The 21,710-nt window shown below is 42.0% G+C and overlaps 1 protein-coding gene across 3 annotated transcripts in view; it reads right to left on the bottom strand.

Moving 5' to 3' along the window:
• Positions 1-21,710, bottom strand: part of DPP6 (dipeptidyl peptidase like 6) — a 1,686,142-nt gene that overhangs the window by 109,005 nt on the left and 1,555,427 nt on the right. For all 3 annotated transcript variants that reach the window (XM_040434145.1, XM_040434144.1, XM_040434146.1), the window contains 2 exons: positions 13,355-13,509; positions 4,503-4,600 (listed from right to left, as the gene is read on the bottom strand). In XM_040434145.1, the coding sequence (XP_040290079.1) occupies positions 4,503-4,600; positions 13,355-13,509 (253 nt within the window). The remainder of the gene's footprint in view (positions 1-4,502; positions 4,601-13,354; positions 13,510-21,710) is intronic.

Below are 21,710 nucleotides of genomic sequence, written 5' to 3'. Positions count from 1 at the left end.
AACTTGTGGGGAAGATACTCGAGCATCGCGCTCGAGCACACACAGTTTTCGGCCGAACACCGTGATGTGCCGTGCATAGCGATGCTCGGGCTGAACTGTTGTTTGGCCGAGCATACTGCCCAACACTAGTCTTCACACATGACGCTGCTGGTCTGTGTAGGTGGAGGAGCAGGACAGGCTGGGAATCCTGATACTCCTCTTTCTACACAGCAGTGCCACGTGTCACAGTATCCTTTGCTGCTGCTGGGGAGCACAGATCATCAGAAGAACCAGGTGAGTATTTACCGTTTTTTTTTTTCACTTCCTGTGAAGGGGGCGAATATCTGGGGATAGCTACTGTGAAGGAGACACATATCTTGGCATATGAACTGTGAGGGGGCACATATCTTGGCATATGAACTGTGAGGGGGCACATATCTTGGCATATGAACTGTGAGGGGGCACATATCTTGGCATATGTACTGTAAGGGGCACATATCTTGGCATGACTACTATGAGGGGGGCACACATATGGGGCATAACTACTGTGAGAGAGCACATTTGGGTACAGCTATTGTGAGGGGGAACATCTGGGCATAACTGTTGTAAGGGGGCAGATATCTGAGAATAACTACTGTGAGGGGGCACATACCTGGGCATAACTGCTTTGAAGGGCTCCAATTGCTCTGATTTATTTCAGGCTGGCAGCTCAGGGGGACATGTCCTCCCTGCTGCAGCTCGAGGGACATATCCTATATGTTGCAGCTCTCACCCTTTCACAGCTCGGAAGGGGGGGGGGGGGGGGGGCAGGGGCGTCCTTTCTGCTGTAGCTCTTTCCCTGTAACTGTCACAGCTTCTAACAGAAGATACGGCTACTGACAGTTGAAGATGTAAACTCAGCATGTGCAACCCGCTCGATGAAGTGAATGGCAAAATAAGGAAAAGAACAAACAGCAGGGGGTGCTATACATTTACATTTCATTGAATAGCTCAGTAGCGATGCAAAATTTTTCAGATCCAGGTGCTGGTTTGAAAAATGCTGAATATCTTACATGGGATTTTTCATTGGACAACCCCTTTAAACTTGACAGATAAGTACACATGAAAGACCTTTACCTATAGTGTTTTTTTTCTCTTATTTTCTATTTTTTATTTATTTTTTATACTGTAGTTACATTTTAATATTGTCTTTTTTCCATTAAATGACATTAGATACATATTGAATACAGAATATTATATGCACAGATATTGATGCTTAGTTGATTTGTTCAGGTGGTAAGGCAGTATTAATGTAGCATAACGCATATGGTGCCTGTGTATTTGTCTGACTATCCGATTAAATTCTTCTAGAGGCTCAAGTTCCCCAATTTAAGTATCGGTCATATGATGATTACCAACCAATGGGAGCTGGTACAGATGCAGCCACTTACTTTATTAATACAGCATCTTATAGCAATTACAGGTATGTCAGGTGACAAAAAAAAGCTTTAAATGTAGGTGGATTGCTTGTAGTATAGGTATTTTATTTATTTTTTTGTCTTTATTTTCTTTGATTTATTTTTCTCTGCCAGTACAAGATCAAAACTAAAGAGGATTCTGATTCTCTGTGCTATTTCAAGCGGTTGACTAGATTTATATGTGACCATCAAAAATGTCATTTTGATTTCAGCTCCAGTATGATGGATGATTGTCCTATATCTTGCATATGGATATTTCCTTATGTACTGCTCATAAATAAATAATAAGAAGAAGACAATGTGAAGCAGTTGATCTGGTGAGACTAATGCAGACTATGGGGGGTGTTTACCATTCCTTCCATATGGCAGTTTTCCGGTGTAAAAACATTGCAAATACCGTCTTTGCAACTTTTTTTAATGCCGCTTCTGCAAGTGGCGTTTATCCCCCTCCGATATTACTATCCTAAAAAGGGGACACGATGAGGGCAGGGAGGATCCAGCTTCCCTGTCATATTTATCTGCTTTTACGCTAGTTTTGTGTCCTAAAACAATGGTTTACGATAAATCCCCCCTTCCTATGAGTGTAACCAGTTATAAGGCTCACTACACATAAGGCAAGTCAGGGTTTTCCGCATACTTCAGCATGTTTCTTGTGGTTTATTCCAGATATTTAGTGCATCACAGCTCCAGTCATTATGTCACTGATGTACATGTGTTCATAAAATGATGTTGTAAAATTGCTGGAGTGGTAATTATTATCTGTCAAATTAATTATTTTCTATTGTATCTTTTTAGGCTCGGTAAGGAAGGCTAAAAAATGTTTGATCAGCCCGATGGGAATTCAAGAGGGGTAACTGGTTTTCATTGAGATTCAGTTGGTGTATAGAGACTTACTTATAGGCAATGCTCCATGGAAAAACTATGTAAATCAGAGGGAGGGCGCGTGGACAGCAGCCGCAACAAATTTATCTTTATTTACACCATTTTTCGGGTGCAAATAAAGCCCGAAATCTAGAGTTGCCATAGATTTCTGCTTAGGAGTCTGCACCTGGTCACAAATTAGGTGTTGATAAATCACCCCCAAAGAGTAAAAAGTGAGTACCTGCTATAATATGAAATGTAGTATGTGCAAATCAATACACCTTCAGTAATTGTCCAACAGATGGAGTATAGAAGCATAGGCCCTCCATTTGCCACTTCATGGTGCCTCTGTATGTCACAGTATGAGGCTACATCTACATGACGACATTTGTCGCGCAACATTTTGTCGCACTAATGTCGCGCGACAATTTTTATAATGGCAGTCTATGGTGTCGCACTGCAACATGCTGCGACTGCGACGCAACAGTCGCAGAAAATCCATTCGAGATGGATTTTTCTGCGACTGTTGCGTCGCAGTCGCAGCATGTTGCATGTTGAAGTGCGATACCATAGACTGCCATTATAAAAATTGTCGCGCGACATTGGTGCAACAAAATGTTGCGCGACAAATGTTGCAGTGTAGTTGTGCCCAATCTGTCGCGCGACTTATTGTCGTGCAACAAATGTCGTCGCGTAGACCTAGCTTTATACCTTATTTCTGTGGAGGCTCCAATCCTGGTTTTAGCTCACAATCACTGATGGAAATCACTGCCCAAAATACTGACTGTGTGAATGAGGCTTTAAGGAGAACACCTTCATTATCTGGCATCTGATGGATTTTTTTTTTTTTTCTGTCTGATTCTGAGATACAAAAACCCCTAAGTGTACCTACATATGAAATCAAAGGTATAGGGAGTTCTAGAATGGCCGCCGGATATTAGGCAGCTAGAATGTTCTTCAAAAGCGTTCCTCCAAGACAAGTCAGATATAAAACAGTTCTTGTCCTCTAATAGACTAATTCTGGACTAAATTGTACAGGGTAAGGGTCCATTTACACGTCTGTATGTGTTTTGCAGATCTGCAAATTGGGGATCCGCAAAACACGGACACAGGCAATGTGCATTTTCGCCGGCACTCTCATAGAAAATGCCTTTTCTTGTCTGCAATTGAGGACAAGAATAGGACATGTTCTATTTTTTGGTGGAACGGATGTGCGGATCCGGAAGGGCGGATCCGTAAATGCGGATGCGGACAGCACATTCTGGCCCCATTGAAAATGAATGGGTCCGCACCTGTTCCGCAAAATTGCAGAACTGATGCGGACCTATTTTTGCGGATGTGTGAAGGGACCCTTAGGGCTCGTTCACACGAACGTGTACTGCCAGTTGCCGTATTGCGGACCGCATTTGCGGATCCGCAATACACGGGCACTGTTCTGAGGCCATTCCGCATCAGGGTCCGCAAATCCGGATATGCGGAACGGAAGAATAGAACGGAACACTACGGAGTGGTTTCTGGGGTTCCGTTCCGTGCTTAGGCACCGCAAAAAGATAGAACTTGCTCTATCTTTTTGCGGAACGGAAGGATCGCGGACCCGTTCAAGTGAATGGGTCTGCGATCCCCATGCTCCTGCCCCACGGACGGTGCCCGTGCATTGCGGACCACAATTTACGGTCCACAGCACGGGCACGGGCTTCACACGTTCGTGTGAACGAGCCCTTAAAGGAATACTTTTATATTTGCAGGATACCTTTCCCTTTAGAGCAAATCACATTTAAATAAATATATTGAATAAAATTGCATTGAATTTATGGAAATACATAAATACGGATAAGACGTTATGTACACCATCACCACCAGGTGGCAGTCACTTTCATCCTGCAGAATTCAGAGCTTGGCACAGTTTGCAGGGTGTACGCTGGATCACTGCCTTAGATAATTGCTCTTAGAAAATAATTGTAGACTTGCCCTGCCGGCAGCGTTAGGGTTATATGGGTCTCATATACTGCGTGCATGAAGCGTAAAAGAAATACAAGTGCGCCAGTTGTGTCTTTAGTATCTAGGAGGCGTCTATGTTACCCTAATGCTAATGATATCCCTGAAGAACAAGTTCTCCTCTCCCTCCAGTACTTAGATGTAAGTCAGGATATGAATGAAAAGGACACGTATTCTCTGTGAAGTGAGCTCTTGTCCAGCGTACTGTACCTCATTCTTTGATCATCAGGGGGTGTCATTTCCACGTGGTGAAGAGGCCCATTCAAGTTGACAACATGTAAGGTGACAACTGGATTCTCAGAGCCGGCCTAGAACATGAAAATACCGAACAATCATAAAGTTTATGCTTTCATCATTTCAAATGCATTAAATCGGAGTGTACAGCGTGTACGGAGAACGGTATGTCAGGCAGATAAGCCGAAGGAATAGAAAGAGCTTTATTACGGATGGAATGAAGATATATATGAAGCACTTTCCATAGGGGGTGCATACCATCAGCTGTTATAAAACACAGGGCATACGGTGTCCACACCGGTACATCTCATCATCGGAGTACTCTTTGTCTATAGATGAGACGTACGTGCACCCAAACCCTATTCCCTCTGTAACAGAGAATGATAGATTGCTATCATACATTTTCTGTTAAAGGGAAAGTTTACCTTTGGATCCTGGTGTGGATTGGCCATAGACCTTACAGGGAAATTTCCCGGTGGGCCGTTGCCCAGGGGCCACCTGGGCACTCCTCATGTCTGGCCAGTGGAAGTTTTTGGGGATGTATCTTGTGATGGACTGTGGTATTTGGCTCTGTTAGGTTGGTAACATGTACCACAATATGGTATTGCTGGCTCTGCCTTCCATCAATTTGGACCCGACTACAAAACGGGGCCACTTTTAGTAGTTTTTCCAGGGCTACTTTAAGTTCCCAGTCCACCCCTGTTTGGATTGATTTTCCAGAAGACATCTACTGAATTCTGTCATTTGCTCTTTATTAGCAGAGCAGCTCGTACAGGGCTTACAGAACTATAAATGTAATAGGGGTTATCCCACAAAAAGTATCACTATGCAATAAATAGGAGATTCCTAATGAAGTATTATTGCAATAGGGATACAATAAATATTGTACATTTTTATGTATATCTTTTTACCATCTTCAGCTGCTTATACTTCTGGTGGACTAAAATGCCCAGGAGCTTTCCGGCTCCATAGTGCCAGTATAGTGATCTCATCCATCTTTCTTTCATTCATTCATCCTTACTTCTAAATTCATAGAAATATAAAGCTGTATCTCTCTCTAGACCAGAGATCAGCAACCTTCAGCACTCCAGCTGCTATGAAACTACAACTCCCAGCATGCACACTTACTCGGCTGTTATTGTAACTCCCATAGAAGTGAAAGGAGGATTCATGGAGTTGTAGATTCACAAAGGCTGGAGTGCCAGGGGTTACTGATCCCTGGTCTAGACAGTGGAGAAAGAAATTGTGGGGACATCACATACCATATGTAAGGGAAGGGTATAACAAGAGCTAACAGCAACGCATCCTCAGAGACTGTGCTTGATGAGCTACATAGAATGGCAAACATGTCCTCCAAAAGGGACTAATTGTGTACCTTTCAGCTTGTGGGATCACAATATTAATATATTAGTACTGGTTTGTAGAGTAATAATCTATAGATATGCCCATCATTCACTTTTTCATCTTTACATATTTCCAATAGTTTTTATAGCGCCAACATATTCCACAGAAGTTGTTATCACACTCATCAGTCTCTGCTCCCAGTATGGCTCCATATCTGATGGGCTCTATCTCTCACATACCCAGTAGGGCCAATCTAATGACATTCCAATCTATCACTATATTTTTGGAGCGTAGGAAGCAACCAGAGTACCATTAAGGGATCATGCAACCACAAGGACATACAAACTCCATGCAACGTTTCACCCTGGTCAGATATGAAGCCATAACCCCAGTAGTACATTTTTGCTATGTCATTGTATTTCATATAGAAATTTAGAATAGAACATTTCCTCCCTTATAGAACATATTTAGGCATTAATAACGTAATGGATGTTAGGATGGAATATATGCCATAAGGAACTGGAGAAAGAAATCTTGGATTTTGATTGCAAATGTATACCTTATAGAAATTAGGTTCCACGCCATGCAAAAACACCATTAAATAAGATAGCAAACATAGCCACTTGTGTTTTCTCAAGCAGGGCCAAAAACAATGGATGTCTATTGGACAAAAAACGCAGAAAACGAGCCAAAACACCACAGCCAGAACATGCTGCCACTAAAACAATGCTATTGACCCACAGACTTCCACGTAACATCTGCAGCTGGCGTTTTTTGCATAAAAAAAATAGCAAAAGACACCAGTAAAAAAAATGGACTAAATAACACAAAATGCTTAAAACCGTCTAAGCGTCCATTCACACAACCGTATTTCTGTGTCAGCCTCCGTTCCGCAATTTCAATGAAAAAAAGATGGAGCATGTCCTATTCTTGTCCGCAATCGTGGACAATAATAGGCATTTCTATCATAGGGCTGGTCTTGTGCGTTACGCAAAATGCGGAGCGTACACGTCTGGTACTAGTGTTTTGCGGATCCGCAATTTGCAGACCGCTAAACACTTACAGTCGTGTAAATGAACCCTAAGGAAGAAATTATGTGACACCATCCCAATTGTCTCCTTCAATATATTTTTTCTGAAAGCTGCTTAAACTTCTATAGTAGAAAAGTATCAGACTAAACTTTCTGAAAGTCTTTCCAGGTGATGCAGCAGACACAGGGGCGATGATTGTGATATATGGGGAATGATCTATCTTACTGTACTGTGAGTTTATATGACGCTGAAGCTCCCCGCTCTTCACACCGCCACACATAAGCGCTGCTCAGATCTCCTCCTGACAGATGTGTCTGGTGCACGAGCATTCAGGGGCCCATGTTCCGCACATCAATCTAATGTATGAATGTTTTGTGAGCTTAATGTATCTGCGTCTGAGGACTTTGTCACTAGTAAAGATCTATTATGCAATATGTAATTCCATCATATTGTTGTTTTATATGTTGAGATGGGGCAATTTTACTCTTTTTACAGTATTTTACTATACTTCTTTTTGTAGTTTACAAATCCTTTATGCAAAGAAACCACAAAAAGCATGTACTGTTTAAAACTAACATCTGTGCCTCTTGAAATCATCTTTAAAGGGGTTATGCCACCCCTGAAAATGCCCCTCCATATGGCTGGGCCCCTCAAACTCAATGTACTTACCTCACTCCCCGGCACCCGCTTCACTTCTGAAGCACGCACGGCCACCGCTGCCTCTCCCTGTCGCCGCCTTCCATTGGCTGCCCCCCCACCCCCTGACGCCCGGATGTTTTAATTTGCGCGGCACGGAGATGGAGGGGCGGCCATGCAGGCTTCAGAAGCGACACAGGTTAGTACATTGTGTGTGAGGGGCCCAGGCATTTGGGGGAAAATTTCAGGGGTCAGAAAAAACCTTTAACTGGTCACAATGCAGAAGAAATGTTTCCATTCTTCAGAACAATATAGGCACAGTTTATAGCATGTTGCTATTCCCAGGCCATTGGAAGTTGCCAGGGTTGGAATGGCCTATGAGTTTATCTGTGGATCCTCTGGTAGGCCCGGGTGTGGACATAGTCATGGGCGCCAAAGGTCCAGCAGAAAACAGCAGCCTTCTCTCAGCTCACCAAACACAGCGCCGTACATTGTATAGCAGCTGTGCATGGTATCTTAGCTCGGCTCTATTCACTTCTTTGGACTGACCTGCACCTAGGCATTGTGACCAATGAACATGTTGTCCCTTGGCCTAGGGAAAGCAGCAAGAAGCCCGCTGGACTACTGCGAGGACCGTTGACTTCTCTAGCAAAAAAAAGCGAATTTACACATGATATGTGTACGCAGTGATAACTGTGTAGACTTGGTAGTATTACACATGCAATCTTCAGGCAGGATGAGCGCCGATCAATGATAAATGCACTGATTGGCGTTCTTTTGCATCGCCCTATTACACTGGCCAATTCAAAGTACAGGGTGGGCTATTTATATGGATACACCTTAATAAAATGGGAATGGTTGGTGATATTAACTTCCTGTTTGTGGCACATTAGTATATGTGAGGGGGGAAACTTTTCAAGATGGGTGGTGACCATGGCGGCCATTTTGAAGTCGGACATTTTGAATCCAACTTTTGTTTTTTCAATAGGAAGAGGGTCATGTGACATCAAACTTATTGGGAATTTCACAAGAAAAACAATGGTGTGCTTGGTTTTAACGTAACTTTATTCTTTCATGAGTTATTTACAAGTTTCTCACCACTTATAAAATGTGTTCAATGTGCTGCCCATTGTGTTGGATTGTCAATGCAACCCTCTTCTCCCACTCTTCACACACTGATAGCAACACTGCAGGAGAAATGCTAGCACAGGCTTCCAGTATCCGTAGTTTCAGGTGCTGCACATCTCGTATCTTCACAGCATAGACGATTGCCTTCAGATGATACAAGATGTGCAGCACCTGAAACTACGGATACTGGAAGCCTGTGCTAGCATTTCTCCTGCGGTGTTGCTATCAGTGTGTGAAGAGTGGGAGAAGAGGGTTGCATTGACAATCCAACACAATGGGCAGCACATTGAACACATTTTGTAAGTGGTCATAAACTTGTAAATAACTCATGAAAGAATAAAGTTACGTTAAAACCAAGGACACCATTGTTTTTCTTGTGAAATTCCCAATAAGTTTGATGTGTCAAATGACCCTCTTCCTAATGAAAAAACAAAAGTTGGATTCAAAATGGCCAACTTCAAAATGGCCGCCATGGTCACCACCCATCTTGAAAAGTTTCCCCCCTCACATATACTAATGTGCCACAAACAGGAAGTTAATATCACCAACCATTCCCATTTTATTAAGGTGTATCCATATAAATAGCCCACCCTGTATATGGAGGAGGAACAAGTAGCACTGCGGTCATTCCTTCCCCATAAAGTTCTATTGATTATCAGCAGCATATCCTTGATTACACAGGGAATTGTGTTACTGATATTCGGGTATATTTCATTCTGACAAAAGATGCAGCTGACAAATGCTCATTTATCAGCTGATTGGCATAATGATTATATGACCTTATTATTGGTAATGAGTGCTCCTATGTACCCTGATTACTCCAATAACTGATCAGAAAAACAAGCAGTTTGAGAGAAGCTTAACTGTGATGCCTAACCCGAACCATGGATAGACAGATACAGTAGATAGATAGATAGATAGATAGATATAATAGACTAGCAGAAGGACACGGCTTTGCACGGGTATTTTTAATCTATTTCCTTTAATGTTTGTGTGTGTCGTTAAAAGATAATCAACAGTTTTCCCCCATAACATGACCTCTACAGCACCCCGCCCCCTTAACAGTAACCTCCACAGCCCCCACCCCTTAACACTGAACTACAGTGCTCCACCTGCTTAAAATGGGACCTCCACAGCAGCCCACCCCCTTAACTTTGACCTTCACAGCAGGACGCCCCTTTAACAGTGAGTTCCACAGCACCCAACCCCTTGACAGTGACTTTCACAGGGGCCCGCCCCTTTAACAGTGACCTCTACAGCACTCGCCCCTTAAAGGGTTTCTTCCACCTCATTTTGACCTAATTAGCTCTCAGACACTAGCGATCTGCTAGTGTCTGATCTACCTAACCATGCTATTCTCAGACCTGTGTGTGGATCCGTTTCACTAAAAAACAAACTTTTATTAATATGCTAATGAGCCTCTAGGTGCTATGGGGGCGTCTTTTCAGCACCTAGAGGCTCGGTCTACTCACATTGTATGCCACCCCGCTCGTCCGTTAAGCCCGCCCATCTCCTCTTGAATGACATCCTCCATCTGAGCCAGTGGACGAATTCTCGCGCCTGCGCCGTGCGTGTCTGTATTCGGCGCAGGCGCAGTGAATGTCTGACCGCTGCCTGCACAGACATCTCGGTCATCGGCGCAGGCGCAGTGGAGATGTCTGTGCAGGGAGCGGTCAGACATTCACTGCGCCTGCGCAGAATACAGACGCACACTGCGCAGGCGCGAGAATTCGTCCACTGGCTCAGATGGCTAGTGTCTGGCTCAGATCGCTAGTGTCTGAGAGTTAATTAGGTCAAAATGAGGTGGTAGAAACCCCTTAACTGTGACCTCCACCATTCCCTGCCCCCTTAACAGTAACCTCCACAGCCCCCACCCCTTAACACTGAACCCCCCCACAGTGCTCCACCTGCTTAAAATGGGACCTCCACAGCAGCCCACCCCCTTAACTTTGACCTTCACAGCAGGATGCCCTTTTAACAGTGAGTTCCACAGCACCCTAACCCCTTGACAGTGACCTTCACAGGGGCCCGCCCCCTTAACAGTGATCTCTTCAGCACTCGCCCCTTAACAGTGACCTCCATAGGGGACAGTCCCCTTAACTGTGACCTTCACCATTCCCTGCCCCCTTAACAGAGACCTCCATAGCGCCTTCCCCTTTAACAGTGATTGCCACAGTACCCCGCTCCCTTAACAGTGACCTTACAGTACTCTGCTGCCTTAACAGTGACCTGCACAGCAGCTGCCCCTTTAATAGTGGCCTCGACAGTCCCCCGCCCCCTTAACAGTGACCTCCACAGTGCCAGACCTTTTAACAGTGACCTCCACAGCGGTCTGACAATCATACAATCGAATTCCTTTTCTTATGGGGCATTATTGTCTTTATTTCACAGTATATAAAACCCCACAGAATTAGCATACACTTAAGGTCAAGTGAGTTACATCAGCCTCTACAACAACGTTGGCTAAGCGTGGCAATCGAAATCATATTAACTCACACATAAAGCTGTCTTATACTAAGAATGTCTTTCATTGCCTATAGCAACCAATCAGAGCTCATCTTAATGAACTGTAGCAAAATAGAAGCTGAGCTGTGATTGGCTGCTCTATGCAACCTGATGAAAATCCAGGCTAACTGCCACAACAGCCGACAGACAATGGCTCCTGTAGTTTGGCGGTTAGGTTACTAAGCGTATTTTTTGGCAAATAATTGCAAAGCGCGGGGTGAAAATTTCCACTCAAAACATAGTCTATGACGTTCCCCGAGTCAGAGGAGGCGGCTGTGCAAAATTTTGTCATTGTAAATGCGACGGGTGTGATTCCTAGTGGACATACATACTGTACATACACACATACATACTCTCAGCTTTATATATTAGATATTAGATAGATAGATAGACGTAGGAAAGACTGCAACACTCTCAGTTCTTCAAGCAATTCTGATTTATTCACCAATTAGTGCGACTTCTTGTCCTCACATAGTCTTTTTCAAGCATCAAGTGAGGTGTGCATACAATGTATAAATACCCTCCCAATAAAGGCCCTTGCACACGACCGTATGCCCTCCGAGACATACGGTCTGTGAGCGGGCCATATGTCCCAGAGCGGCATTGATCGTGCGCACGGGAGCGCACAGCATCATAGAATAAAATCATATGAGTGCAGGACAATTGCTCCACGGGCGGCCCGACGTGCACAGCATCATTGTAATCTATGATGCTGTGTGCTCCCGTGCGCAGGATCAATGCCGCTCCCGGACAAATGGCCCGCTCACCGCATATCTCGGAGGGCATACGGTCGTGTGCAAGGGCCCTCAGTCACATGGTTACCTGCATCATCATTATGTAATTTCCAGACAACTCATTATCATATGTAGAAATGAAAAGAGTATCAACATACAAATCATGTCTCATCAATATATCTGTGTGGATTCACCTAATCATATCTAATAAAGCTATTATATTAAATATAGTTGCTTACTGTGTCTGTCAATAATGTTGGGGATCCCTGTGGGCACACCGCTTCTTGATCCTGTATAGAAAAATGGCGCGCTCCGTCCTGAATCCCTATAATAGATTAGAGGCGCGCGATGTACACGTGCGCCGGAGCCTTCTAGGCCCGGTGTGCCAGGGGCGCTAATGCGCTTGCGCTCACATGTAACAGGAGCGATGCCGTTCCTACAGTTCCTACCAATTTATACCGAGCTTTTGAGAGGGACCACAACTCTACATTCAGAGTGGGGGAATTATTATTCATAGATATCACCAATTAATTAAATCAGAATATAAAAAAATCTAAGTATAAAAAGATAATTTTCAAAGACTTCCTACTGTCTTGAATTAAGGGGTGTGTGTGAGAGACTACACGAATTACAGAAATCTGAACTACCAATACCGGAACATTTTTTGAAACTCAGGCATAATGTTTCCCATCTCAGATTTAGCATTATTGACGGGGTATCCCCCCAGAGGCGGGGAGGAGATGGAGAACGTGTACTCAAGAGACTTGAACTGAGGTGGATTTTTGAACTTGAAACATTGGAACCAAAAGGTCTAAATAGGGAGTTTACATCGCGCGCCTCTAATCTATTATAGGGATGCAGGACGGAGCGCGCTCTTTTTCTATACAGGATCAAGAAGTGGTGTGCCCACAGGGATCCCCAACATTAATGACAGAGACAGTAAGCAACTACGGTATATTTAATATAATAGCTTTATTAGATATGATTTGGTGAATCCACACAGATATATTGATGAGAAATGATTGTATGTTGATACTCTCGTTTGATACTCTTCATATGATAATGAATTGCTGGAATTTACATAATGATGATGCAGGTAACCATGGGACTTATTGGGAGGGAATTTATATCATTGTATGCACTCCCTTGATGCTTGAAAAAGACCATGTAAGGTCGAAACGTCTCACTATTTGGTGAATTAATCAGAATTGCTTGAAGACCTGGGAGTGCTGCAGTCTTTCCTACGTTTCTGAAGTTTGGGGGTTCTATGGACTGGTACCCATCACCGCTGGCACCACCACAATACTGGCTGAAGGAACAGACCCGCAAGTGCTGCTACAACCTCCTTTGTCTTATGATCGATAGATAGATAGATAGATAGATAGATAGATAGATAGATAGATGCATTGTACTGCATGTTGAAGTCATTCAAAGCTGATATGTGTCTCACCTTTGGATAATGATAATTTTTCACCGTTGGGTAAATTGACCCTGTATACACAGGGATCTCCATGGTGGGGACTTTGGTATCGTTGATTGTTGTATATGCTAGTCTGGCGCCATCTGGAGCCCACCAGTGGGCAATGTGGGTTTTAAATATTTCCTCTGCAAAGAAACAGTAAAAACAATAGGTTTATATCAAATGTATAAAAAAATAATTGGATAAAGCCAACAAATGAAAATAACTAAGTTAGCATTATTCAATCAGAGACATTTGATAATTGTATTATTAAATTTTAGCAGAACAGATGCAGTGCTAAATAATCTCATTAACCCCCTTTCAACAATTAAGTTTATGCACCAGACCCCTTGGTTAGAACTTGAAGTAGTGACTGGTCATCTGTAAAATATTAAATGTTGGTAATTTAAATGAATAGTTGACTATGTAATAAGTGCCAAGGTTAAGTTCACCCTACTAGGAGCCACTCTTTGTTGGCAGCTCTCCACAGGGGTCCCCTCACTATGACAACTCTATGAGTGGAAAAGCGTTGTCTTATTGAGACAACCCCTTTAACTGTTTGACCTTGTAAGTCACAAATATGGCTGACTATGATGGGTTTTAAAATGTTTAATGGTTTGGGTAAATGTAGGACAATAAAACATGACCAATAATAGTCTGAACAAGACTGGAAGGAGAGATTGAAAACTGAAGCTGTTGCTCCTCAGTTTGGCACCATGAACCATGCTCCTTGTTATCATTAATAGGATACACCTAGAAGACATGGCTGACCGCATGTGGTCAAGCTGCGTCCACTTGTGGCAGCCAATGGTCTCACAATTTTACTGCAAATCTATACGTTCATTGGCTGCCACAGGTGGACATGGTTTGGACACGTGTGGCCAGCAATGTGAACTGGTGATACCCTTATGCTTATAAAACCCAGCAACCCCTGACTAATTTTCCACTTGGGGGTTCAACAGATTAGATTGTAGATTGTTGCAAGCTTGTAAATTTCACATTGGAACCCCCCCCCCCCTTATGTTCATAGTTGATCATGGCCTGCTATCATCTTAGGATCTTAAGAGACAGAAGGCAGTAGACATGGCATTGCTTTGGGTTTATCTTATAGCAGAAGAATAATTTGAAGCTCCTGGAAACCAGTGCACAATCTATAACATTTCCACCACCTATTATGTACTATTTACAGTATTATACCACTGTATTTTAGTATGGAAGAGTTGCCTCAGGGCGCACCTTGCACCAGGATATGGGTGAGACTGTTACCTCTAATCCTCTGATAACCACAATTTCCACCCATAAATCACGAGAAAACAATCTAAATACACACGTATTCTCCAAACTGCCTACATTTTAAGTATTTTTTCCAGTAAAGACAAAAGCACAATTGAAGCCTCTCAGTTTGTCATTGTTTGAGATCTGATTAATGCATACAATACAGATCAGAGCTTTCTGAAATAGCAAGTGAAGTGAGCTGTCTGGAATAGTTATGATAGAATGAGATCTGCTATTCTGCATTTGAGACATAATATAAAGCATATTGTAACTTCATAGCCTCATAGTCCCTAAATAAAAGAAGAGCAACTGAAACAAAGACATTTTTAAACTTATAAAACCAGATGAGACACTGGGTAAGACTGAAATGTCTCTGTAGTCTTTACTGAGGGTTTACAGAGACAAAAATCCCAGGATAGTGGTAGATAGCACGTCCACCTACTGTATACAGGGAGTGCAGAATTATTAGGCAAGTTGTATTTTTGAGGATTAATTTTATTATTGAACAACAACCATGTTCTCAATGAACCCAAAAAACTCATTAATATCAAAGCTGAATATTTTTGGAAGTAGTTTTTAGTTTGTTTTTAGTTTTAGCTATTTTAGGGGGATATCTGTGTGTGCAGGTGACTATTACTGTGCATAATTATTAGGCAACTTAACAAAAAACAAATATATACCCATTTCAATTATTTATTTTTACCAGTGAAACCAATATAACATCTCAACATTCACAAATATACATTTCTGACATTCAAAAACAAAACAAAAACAAATCAGTGACCAATATAGCCACCTTTCTTTGCAAGGACACTCAAAAGCCTGCCATCCATGGATTCTGTCAGTGTTTTGATCTGTTCACCATCAACATTGCGTGCAGCAGCAACCACAGCCTCCCAGACACTGTTCAGAGAGGTGTACTGTTTTCCCTCCTTGTAAATCTCACATTTGATGATGGACCACAGGTTCTCAATGGGGTTCAGATCAGGTGAACAAGGAGGCCATGTCATTAGATTTTCTTCTTTTATACCCTTTCTTGCCAGCCACGCTGTGGAGTACTTGGACGCGTGTGATGGAGCATTGTCCTGCATGAAAATCATGTTTTTCTTGAAGGATGCAGACTTCTTCCTGTACCACTGCTTGAAGAAGGTGTCTTCCAGAAACTGGCAGTAGGACTGGGAGTTGAGCTTGACTCCATCCTCAACCCGAAAAGGCCCCACAAGCTCATCTTTGATGATACCAGCCCAAACCAGTACTCCACCTCCACCTTGCTGGCGTCTGAGTCGGACTGGAGCTCTCTGCCCTTTACCAATCCAGCCACGGGCCCATCCAACTGGCCCATCAAGACTCACTCTCATTTCATCAGTCCATAAAACCTTAGAAAAATCAGTCTTGAGATATTTCTTGACCCAGTCTTGACGTTTCAGCTTGTGTGTCTTGTTCAGTGGTGGTCGTCTTTCAGCCTTTCTTACCTTGGCCATGTCTCTGAGTATTGCACACCTTGTGCTTTTGGGCACTCCAGTGATGTTGCAGCTCTGAAATATGGCCAAACTGGTGGCAAGTGGCATCTTGGCAGCTGCACGCTTGACTTTTCTCAGTTCATGGGCAGTTATTTTGCGCCTTGGTTTTTCCACACGCTTCTTGCGACCCTGTTGACTATTTTGAATGAAACACTTGATTGTTCGATGATCATGCTTCAGAAGCTTTGCAATTTTAAGAGTGCTGCATCCCTCTGCAAGATATCTCACTATTTTTGACTTTTCTGAGCCTGTCAAGTCCTTCTTTTGACCCATTTTGCCAAAGGAAAGGAAGTTGCCTAATAATTATGCACACCTAATATAGGGTGTTGATGTCATTAGACCACACCCCTTCTCATTACAGAGATGCACATCACCTAATATGCTTAATTGGTAGTAGGCTTTCGAGCCTATACAGCTTGGAGTAAGACAACATGCATAAAGAGGATGATGTGGTCAAAATACTCATTTGCCTAATAATTCTGCACTCCCTGTATGTCAGGAGGGTAAATAATTAGCATGTACTAATTCCTTAAAATGACCTATTGTTTAAATTGGGTTTTTACATTATACACACATTGAGAATGCTTGGATCAGGCACATGATCTGAGTCTGCTTCATACACGAGTGGTGCTGGCTTTGTAATACAACGGACACACGGCTGCAATGACTGGGATCAAAGACAACTCTGATCTCAGTCACTTAATCTTTTAGAGACTGAGGCCAATAGTGAAGCGGCACCTGAAAGGTTAGACAGGAGGAGGATTCCCTCTGTCCTCCGAATGGACCCCCTGCAGTAAATTTGTAGGGTTCCTGACTGGTTTCTCTGGGATCTTGGGGCCTTGTGAAGGCTTGCACATCTGTTGTATAAATGCCCTTTAAGCCCTGACTGGAGCAGGGCTTAATTGGAAGCAATAGTATTGCAGTCTATAGTATAAGTGATCAAACAATCACATGTTCAAGTTTCCCTAGGTAAATAAATAGTAAATTAAAAGAAAGTTTAAATAAATATAAAAAATCCCAAAGTATTAAAAGTTAAAATCACCCCACTTTCCCAATGTTGCAAATTTTTACCGAGTATGTTATTTTAATAGTTCGGACGTGATTTTGAATTGTTTGGATACTAACATACCAGTCATTTTTTTTATTGCTTATTAATTTCTATAAATAAGCAATAAAAAAAATGACTGGTATGTTAGTATCCAAACAATTCAAAATCACGTCCGAACTATTAAAATAACATACTCGGTAAAAATTTATAAATAAAAATAACCAATTTGCTATTTTTGGTCCCTCCCCCCCAAAAAAAAATAATGTTGGAAAATATTATGAAAAAATATTATGTACCCCAAAATGGTAACAATAAAAACTACAACTCTCTCTTCAAAACAAGCCCTGACATAGCTTAGTAGGTAGAAATATAAAAAAAAGTTATGGGTGTCAGAGTATGGCGATGCAAAGAAAATTTTTGGTGGCTTCATTTTATATATATATATATTAAATTAAATAGTGCAATTAAAATTTCAACTTAAGAAAAATTTTTGCCTTAAAGTTACGGCTCTTGGAAAAAACTAAAAGGCAAGTCCTAAAGGGCCTGCCTAAACCTCACCCCGGGTACACCTCAAACTTGCCCTGTAGCACCCATTTAGGGTGGGGCTTTTATAACCTCTTCCCCATTTTTGGACTGCCAAATTTACAGGGATTGTCTCTTTAAAATTTTGGACAATGTAGGTAAATGCAGGACTCTTGGCAGCTATGCACTGTGTATACTGAAAAAAACAAATCCTGAAGTCCTGCAGTTTTTTACACCGACCACTGAGTTTCATAATAGACTGACACTTTCTATTCTGTACAGTTCACTTTTTCAGCAGTCATCTTAATATCATCATAGGCAGGATTTCAATGAAATGCAAATTTACTTGGATAATAACACTATGGAGAACAAATTTAAGCCTCAAAGCAAAAACCTCTTGTGCTAAGATATTTTTCTTTTCTTTTTTTTTTTTTTGGGGGGGGGGGGGGTGCTTAATAACAGTTTTGAGAACTAGTTATTTTAAGATCTGTTTGCAAACGAAATTGTAGAGGTCAAAACTAGCAGCTCAGGTACCTCTCTATATTATTATGCTTGATCAAGTACCAGACAAGTAAAAGCTGAACATGCATGTCTGGTAATAGCACGCCATGAAAGAAAACCATTGTATTGGGCAACCCAGAAAGCTAGAGCCCAGCACATCTACAATTTCCACATACAATACAACTGGTTACAACTCCTAAGTGTTAAATCTGCAGCCATCATCCCAGCCATGTATTAACAGAGCGAGAGCTTTATGATGTGCTTGTAATCATCTGTCAATCCATACAAATGCAGCATGCAGAATATTGATTATTACTGCACTCGAATACTTCAATCACAACAAGCCCACTATACGTTCCACCCTGCAAACCACTATCTTTAAATTACAGTCATTCCAATCACTGGGGCCTAAGGTAGCATTATTTTTACAGCCTTTATACTTTTCAAAATTTCCAGAAATCTAAAGAATAAGTCTATTTATTGGTTAATGATATGTTGGTATAGACTTTAGCTTCTACTAAAGGCACGAAACATTGCCATTAGATCAGGTGACGCTCAGGCCTACAGTACGTCCATGGCAGACCTGAAGAGGGGCATCAAGAAGGCCAAGCACAGCTACAAGCTGAAGGTGGAGGAACACTTTCTCAACTCTGACCCACGACGCATGTGGCTGGGCATTCAGGCCATCTCTGACTATAAGCTCAGCAATTCCACACAGACAGCCATGACTGTGTACTCCCTCACTGTGCTAAATGATTTTTACGCTCGTTTTGACAAGGACAATAAGGAAAAGTTTGCCAAAACCCTACCCTCTGATGACTGCCATACCTTTACTCTCACCATCACAGATGTGCATAACGCACTGAGCAGTATCAACGCTCACAAGGCTGCTGGACCTGACGGCATTCCTGTACGTGTGCTTCAAGCATGTGCTGAGCAGCTTGCAGGGGTCTTCACTGACATCTTCAACTGGTTACTTGCCCAGGCAGTAGTACCAGCGTGCTTCAAGACCACCTCTGTTGTGCCAGTGCTGAAACACTCATCACCAATGTGCCTGAACGACTATCACCCTGTAGCACTCACACCTATAGTTATGAAGGGATTTGAGCAACTGGTCCTCGCACACCTCAAGTTATGCTTGCCCCACACACAAGATCCTCACCATTACATTCAGGGAATGAAGGTTCCACATGGATGCCGAGCCCACATTATATTTTGTCTCTTATAGTGCCAAAATGGCCTCCATTATATTCAGGGTATGCAGGCTCCTCATGCATGCCGAACCCACACTATATAATACCTATTTGGTGCCGGCCTTCCCTGAATGTAATGGAGGATAGGATGGCACCAGTTAATGTGATATTTAGTGTTAGGTTCCCGTCTTACTGAGATCGCCTTGATGTTTGGCAGATGGGCTCAAATAATTTTGTACAAAATGATTTGCCAAGCATCTCAAATTTTTTAGCGTAGCATTTACACCAGAATACTAATATTATTTTGGCATTATTGTACTTTATTTGGTTTGCAGAGTGCTGTTGCATTGTATGTTTTCTTGCCTTCCTTCCAGAAGGCGCTACAGGACCCTTCAGACTAAAACCAGCAGGTTTAGGAACAGTTTCTTCCCCACAGCTGTCACCCTACTGAACTCAGTCCCCTGCTGAACCTTTTCATCTACACTCCTCCTCCCCTCCATTCTTCCCAATGACCATGATCATGACTGTCATTTATTCTTAACATTCACGGCATGTTCATATTGGTTACTGCTATAGCTGGGACACTGTCATAGCAAAAGTCTCTGTTATAGTACGTACTTACACTTACACTGTTCACTATTATAGTCTGTTCATAGCACTACTCTTCCACTTCTGGAGCTATATTCATAGCATTCTGCAGATCTGTTTACTATATATCTGTAAATTTGTATATACGTAGCACATCTGTATACTTGTTCATAGTACATCTGTATATTTGCCGTCTGTATAGCAATATAGAAACAGTTCATCTGTATATCTGTATATATGTATACATCAGTAGTGATGAGCGGCAGGGGTCATATTCGAATTCGCGATATTTCGCGAATATTTTGTAAAATATTCTTCAAATATTCGCAAATTTGAAAATTCGCGATTTATTTTACTCGAAAAATCGGAAAGGTAATGATTGTGTAATATGCGAATTTTTGGATTCGAATTTTTCAACTTACAACTATTAGACAAAGAAGATTATAGCACTATATTAGCTAAATTGCTCTATATTCGATTTTTTTTTTGAATATTCGCTATATTGCTATAACTTAGTTTTTTCGAATATTCGTAATATTCTAAAACAAGAATATATAGCAAAATAGCGAATATTCGAAAAAAACGAATATAGAGCAAAATTCGCAAACATTACTACTCCTAAAGTCAAGTATATTGCAGCCTTCTTATTGCCCACAAGCTTGAAGCAGTGTACTGATAAAAAAAAAAAAAAAAAAAAAAAAAAAAAATTGAATATTCGAAATTACGAATATATATAACTATATTCTAAATATTCGCAAATTTTCAAAGTACCTATATTCGCGATAAAAATTGGAAATTCGAATATTCGTGATCAACACTATACATCAGTACATCTGTATATTTGCTCTATACAGGTGAAACTCACAAAAATTTGAATATTGTGCAAAAGTCCATTTATTTCAGTAATGCAACTTAAAAAGAATTTAATTAATGCAGCTTAAAATTTGACTTTTGTGAAAAGGTTCAATATTCTAGGCTCAAAGTGTCACACTCTAGTCAGCTAATTAATCCATACCCCCTGAGCAAAGGGGACCTCAAAATCGTGACTTTGGGGTTTCTTAAGCTATAAGCCATAATCATCCAAATTATAACAAATAAAGGCTTGAAATATCTCACTTTGCCTGTAATGAGTCTATCTCATATATTAGTTTCACCTTTTAAGTTGCATTACTGAAATAAATGAACTTTAACCGCTTCACGTCCGCCCATAGACTATAAACGTCCTATGGGTGGACGTCTATTTCTGACAGCACGTTTTAAAACGTCCTGTCAGAAATAGCAGCTGCACGCTAATCGTGCAGCTGCTGATCGGATTGCCCGCTGTCAGTGACAGCAGGGCAACCCTAAGACAAGGCAGGGACAGTGCCCAGGTGTCCCTGCCTTCCGGATCGCTGCAGACACAGCGCTCACCGAGCGCTGTGTCTGCAGAGAAGGAAGCGCTATGCGCTTCCTGTTCCGGCCCGGCGGTCATGTGACCGCCGTGACCGGAGAGTGCAGGAGCTGTGTGAGGTCTCTCAGAGACCTCGATCAGCCCTGCTCTGAGGCTGTACAGCGCTGGATTGCTGCTGTACAGCCTCTATAGGGGTGCATTTGTCCTGTAACTGGGGCTACTATGTCAGCCCCAGTTACAGGAGAAATCAACAGTGAAAAAAAAAAGAAAAAGTGAAGCAAATGTCCCCCAGAGGTCTTGTATGACCTTA

This window comes from Bufo bufo, chromosome 5 (genome assembly GCF_905171765.1).
Source record: "Bufo bufo chromosome 5, aBufBuf1.1, whole genome shotgun sequence".
Taxonomy (NCBI): domain Eukaryota; kingdom Metazoa; phylum Chordata; class Amphibia; order Anura; family Bufonidae; genus Bufo; species Bufo bufo.
This window is presented reverse-complemented; position numbering and strand designations above follow the sequence as displayed.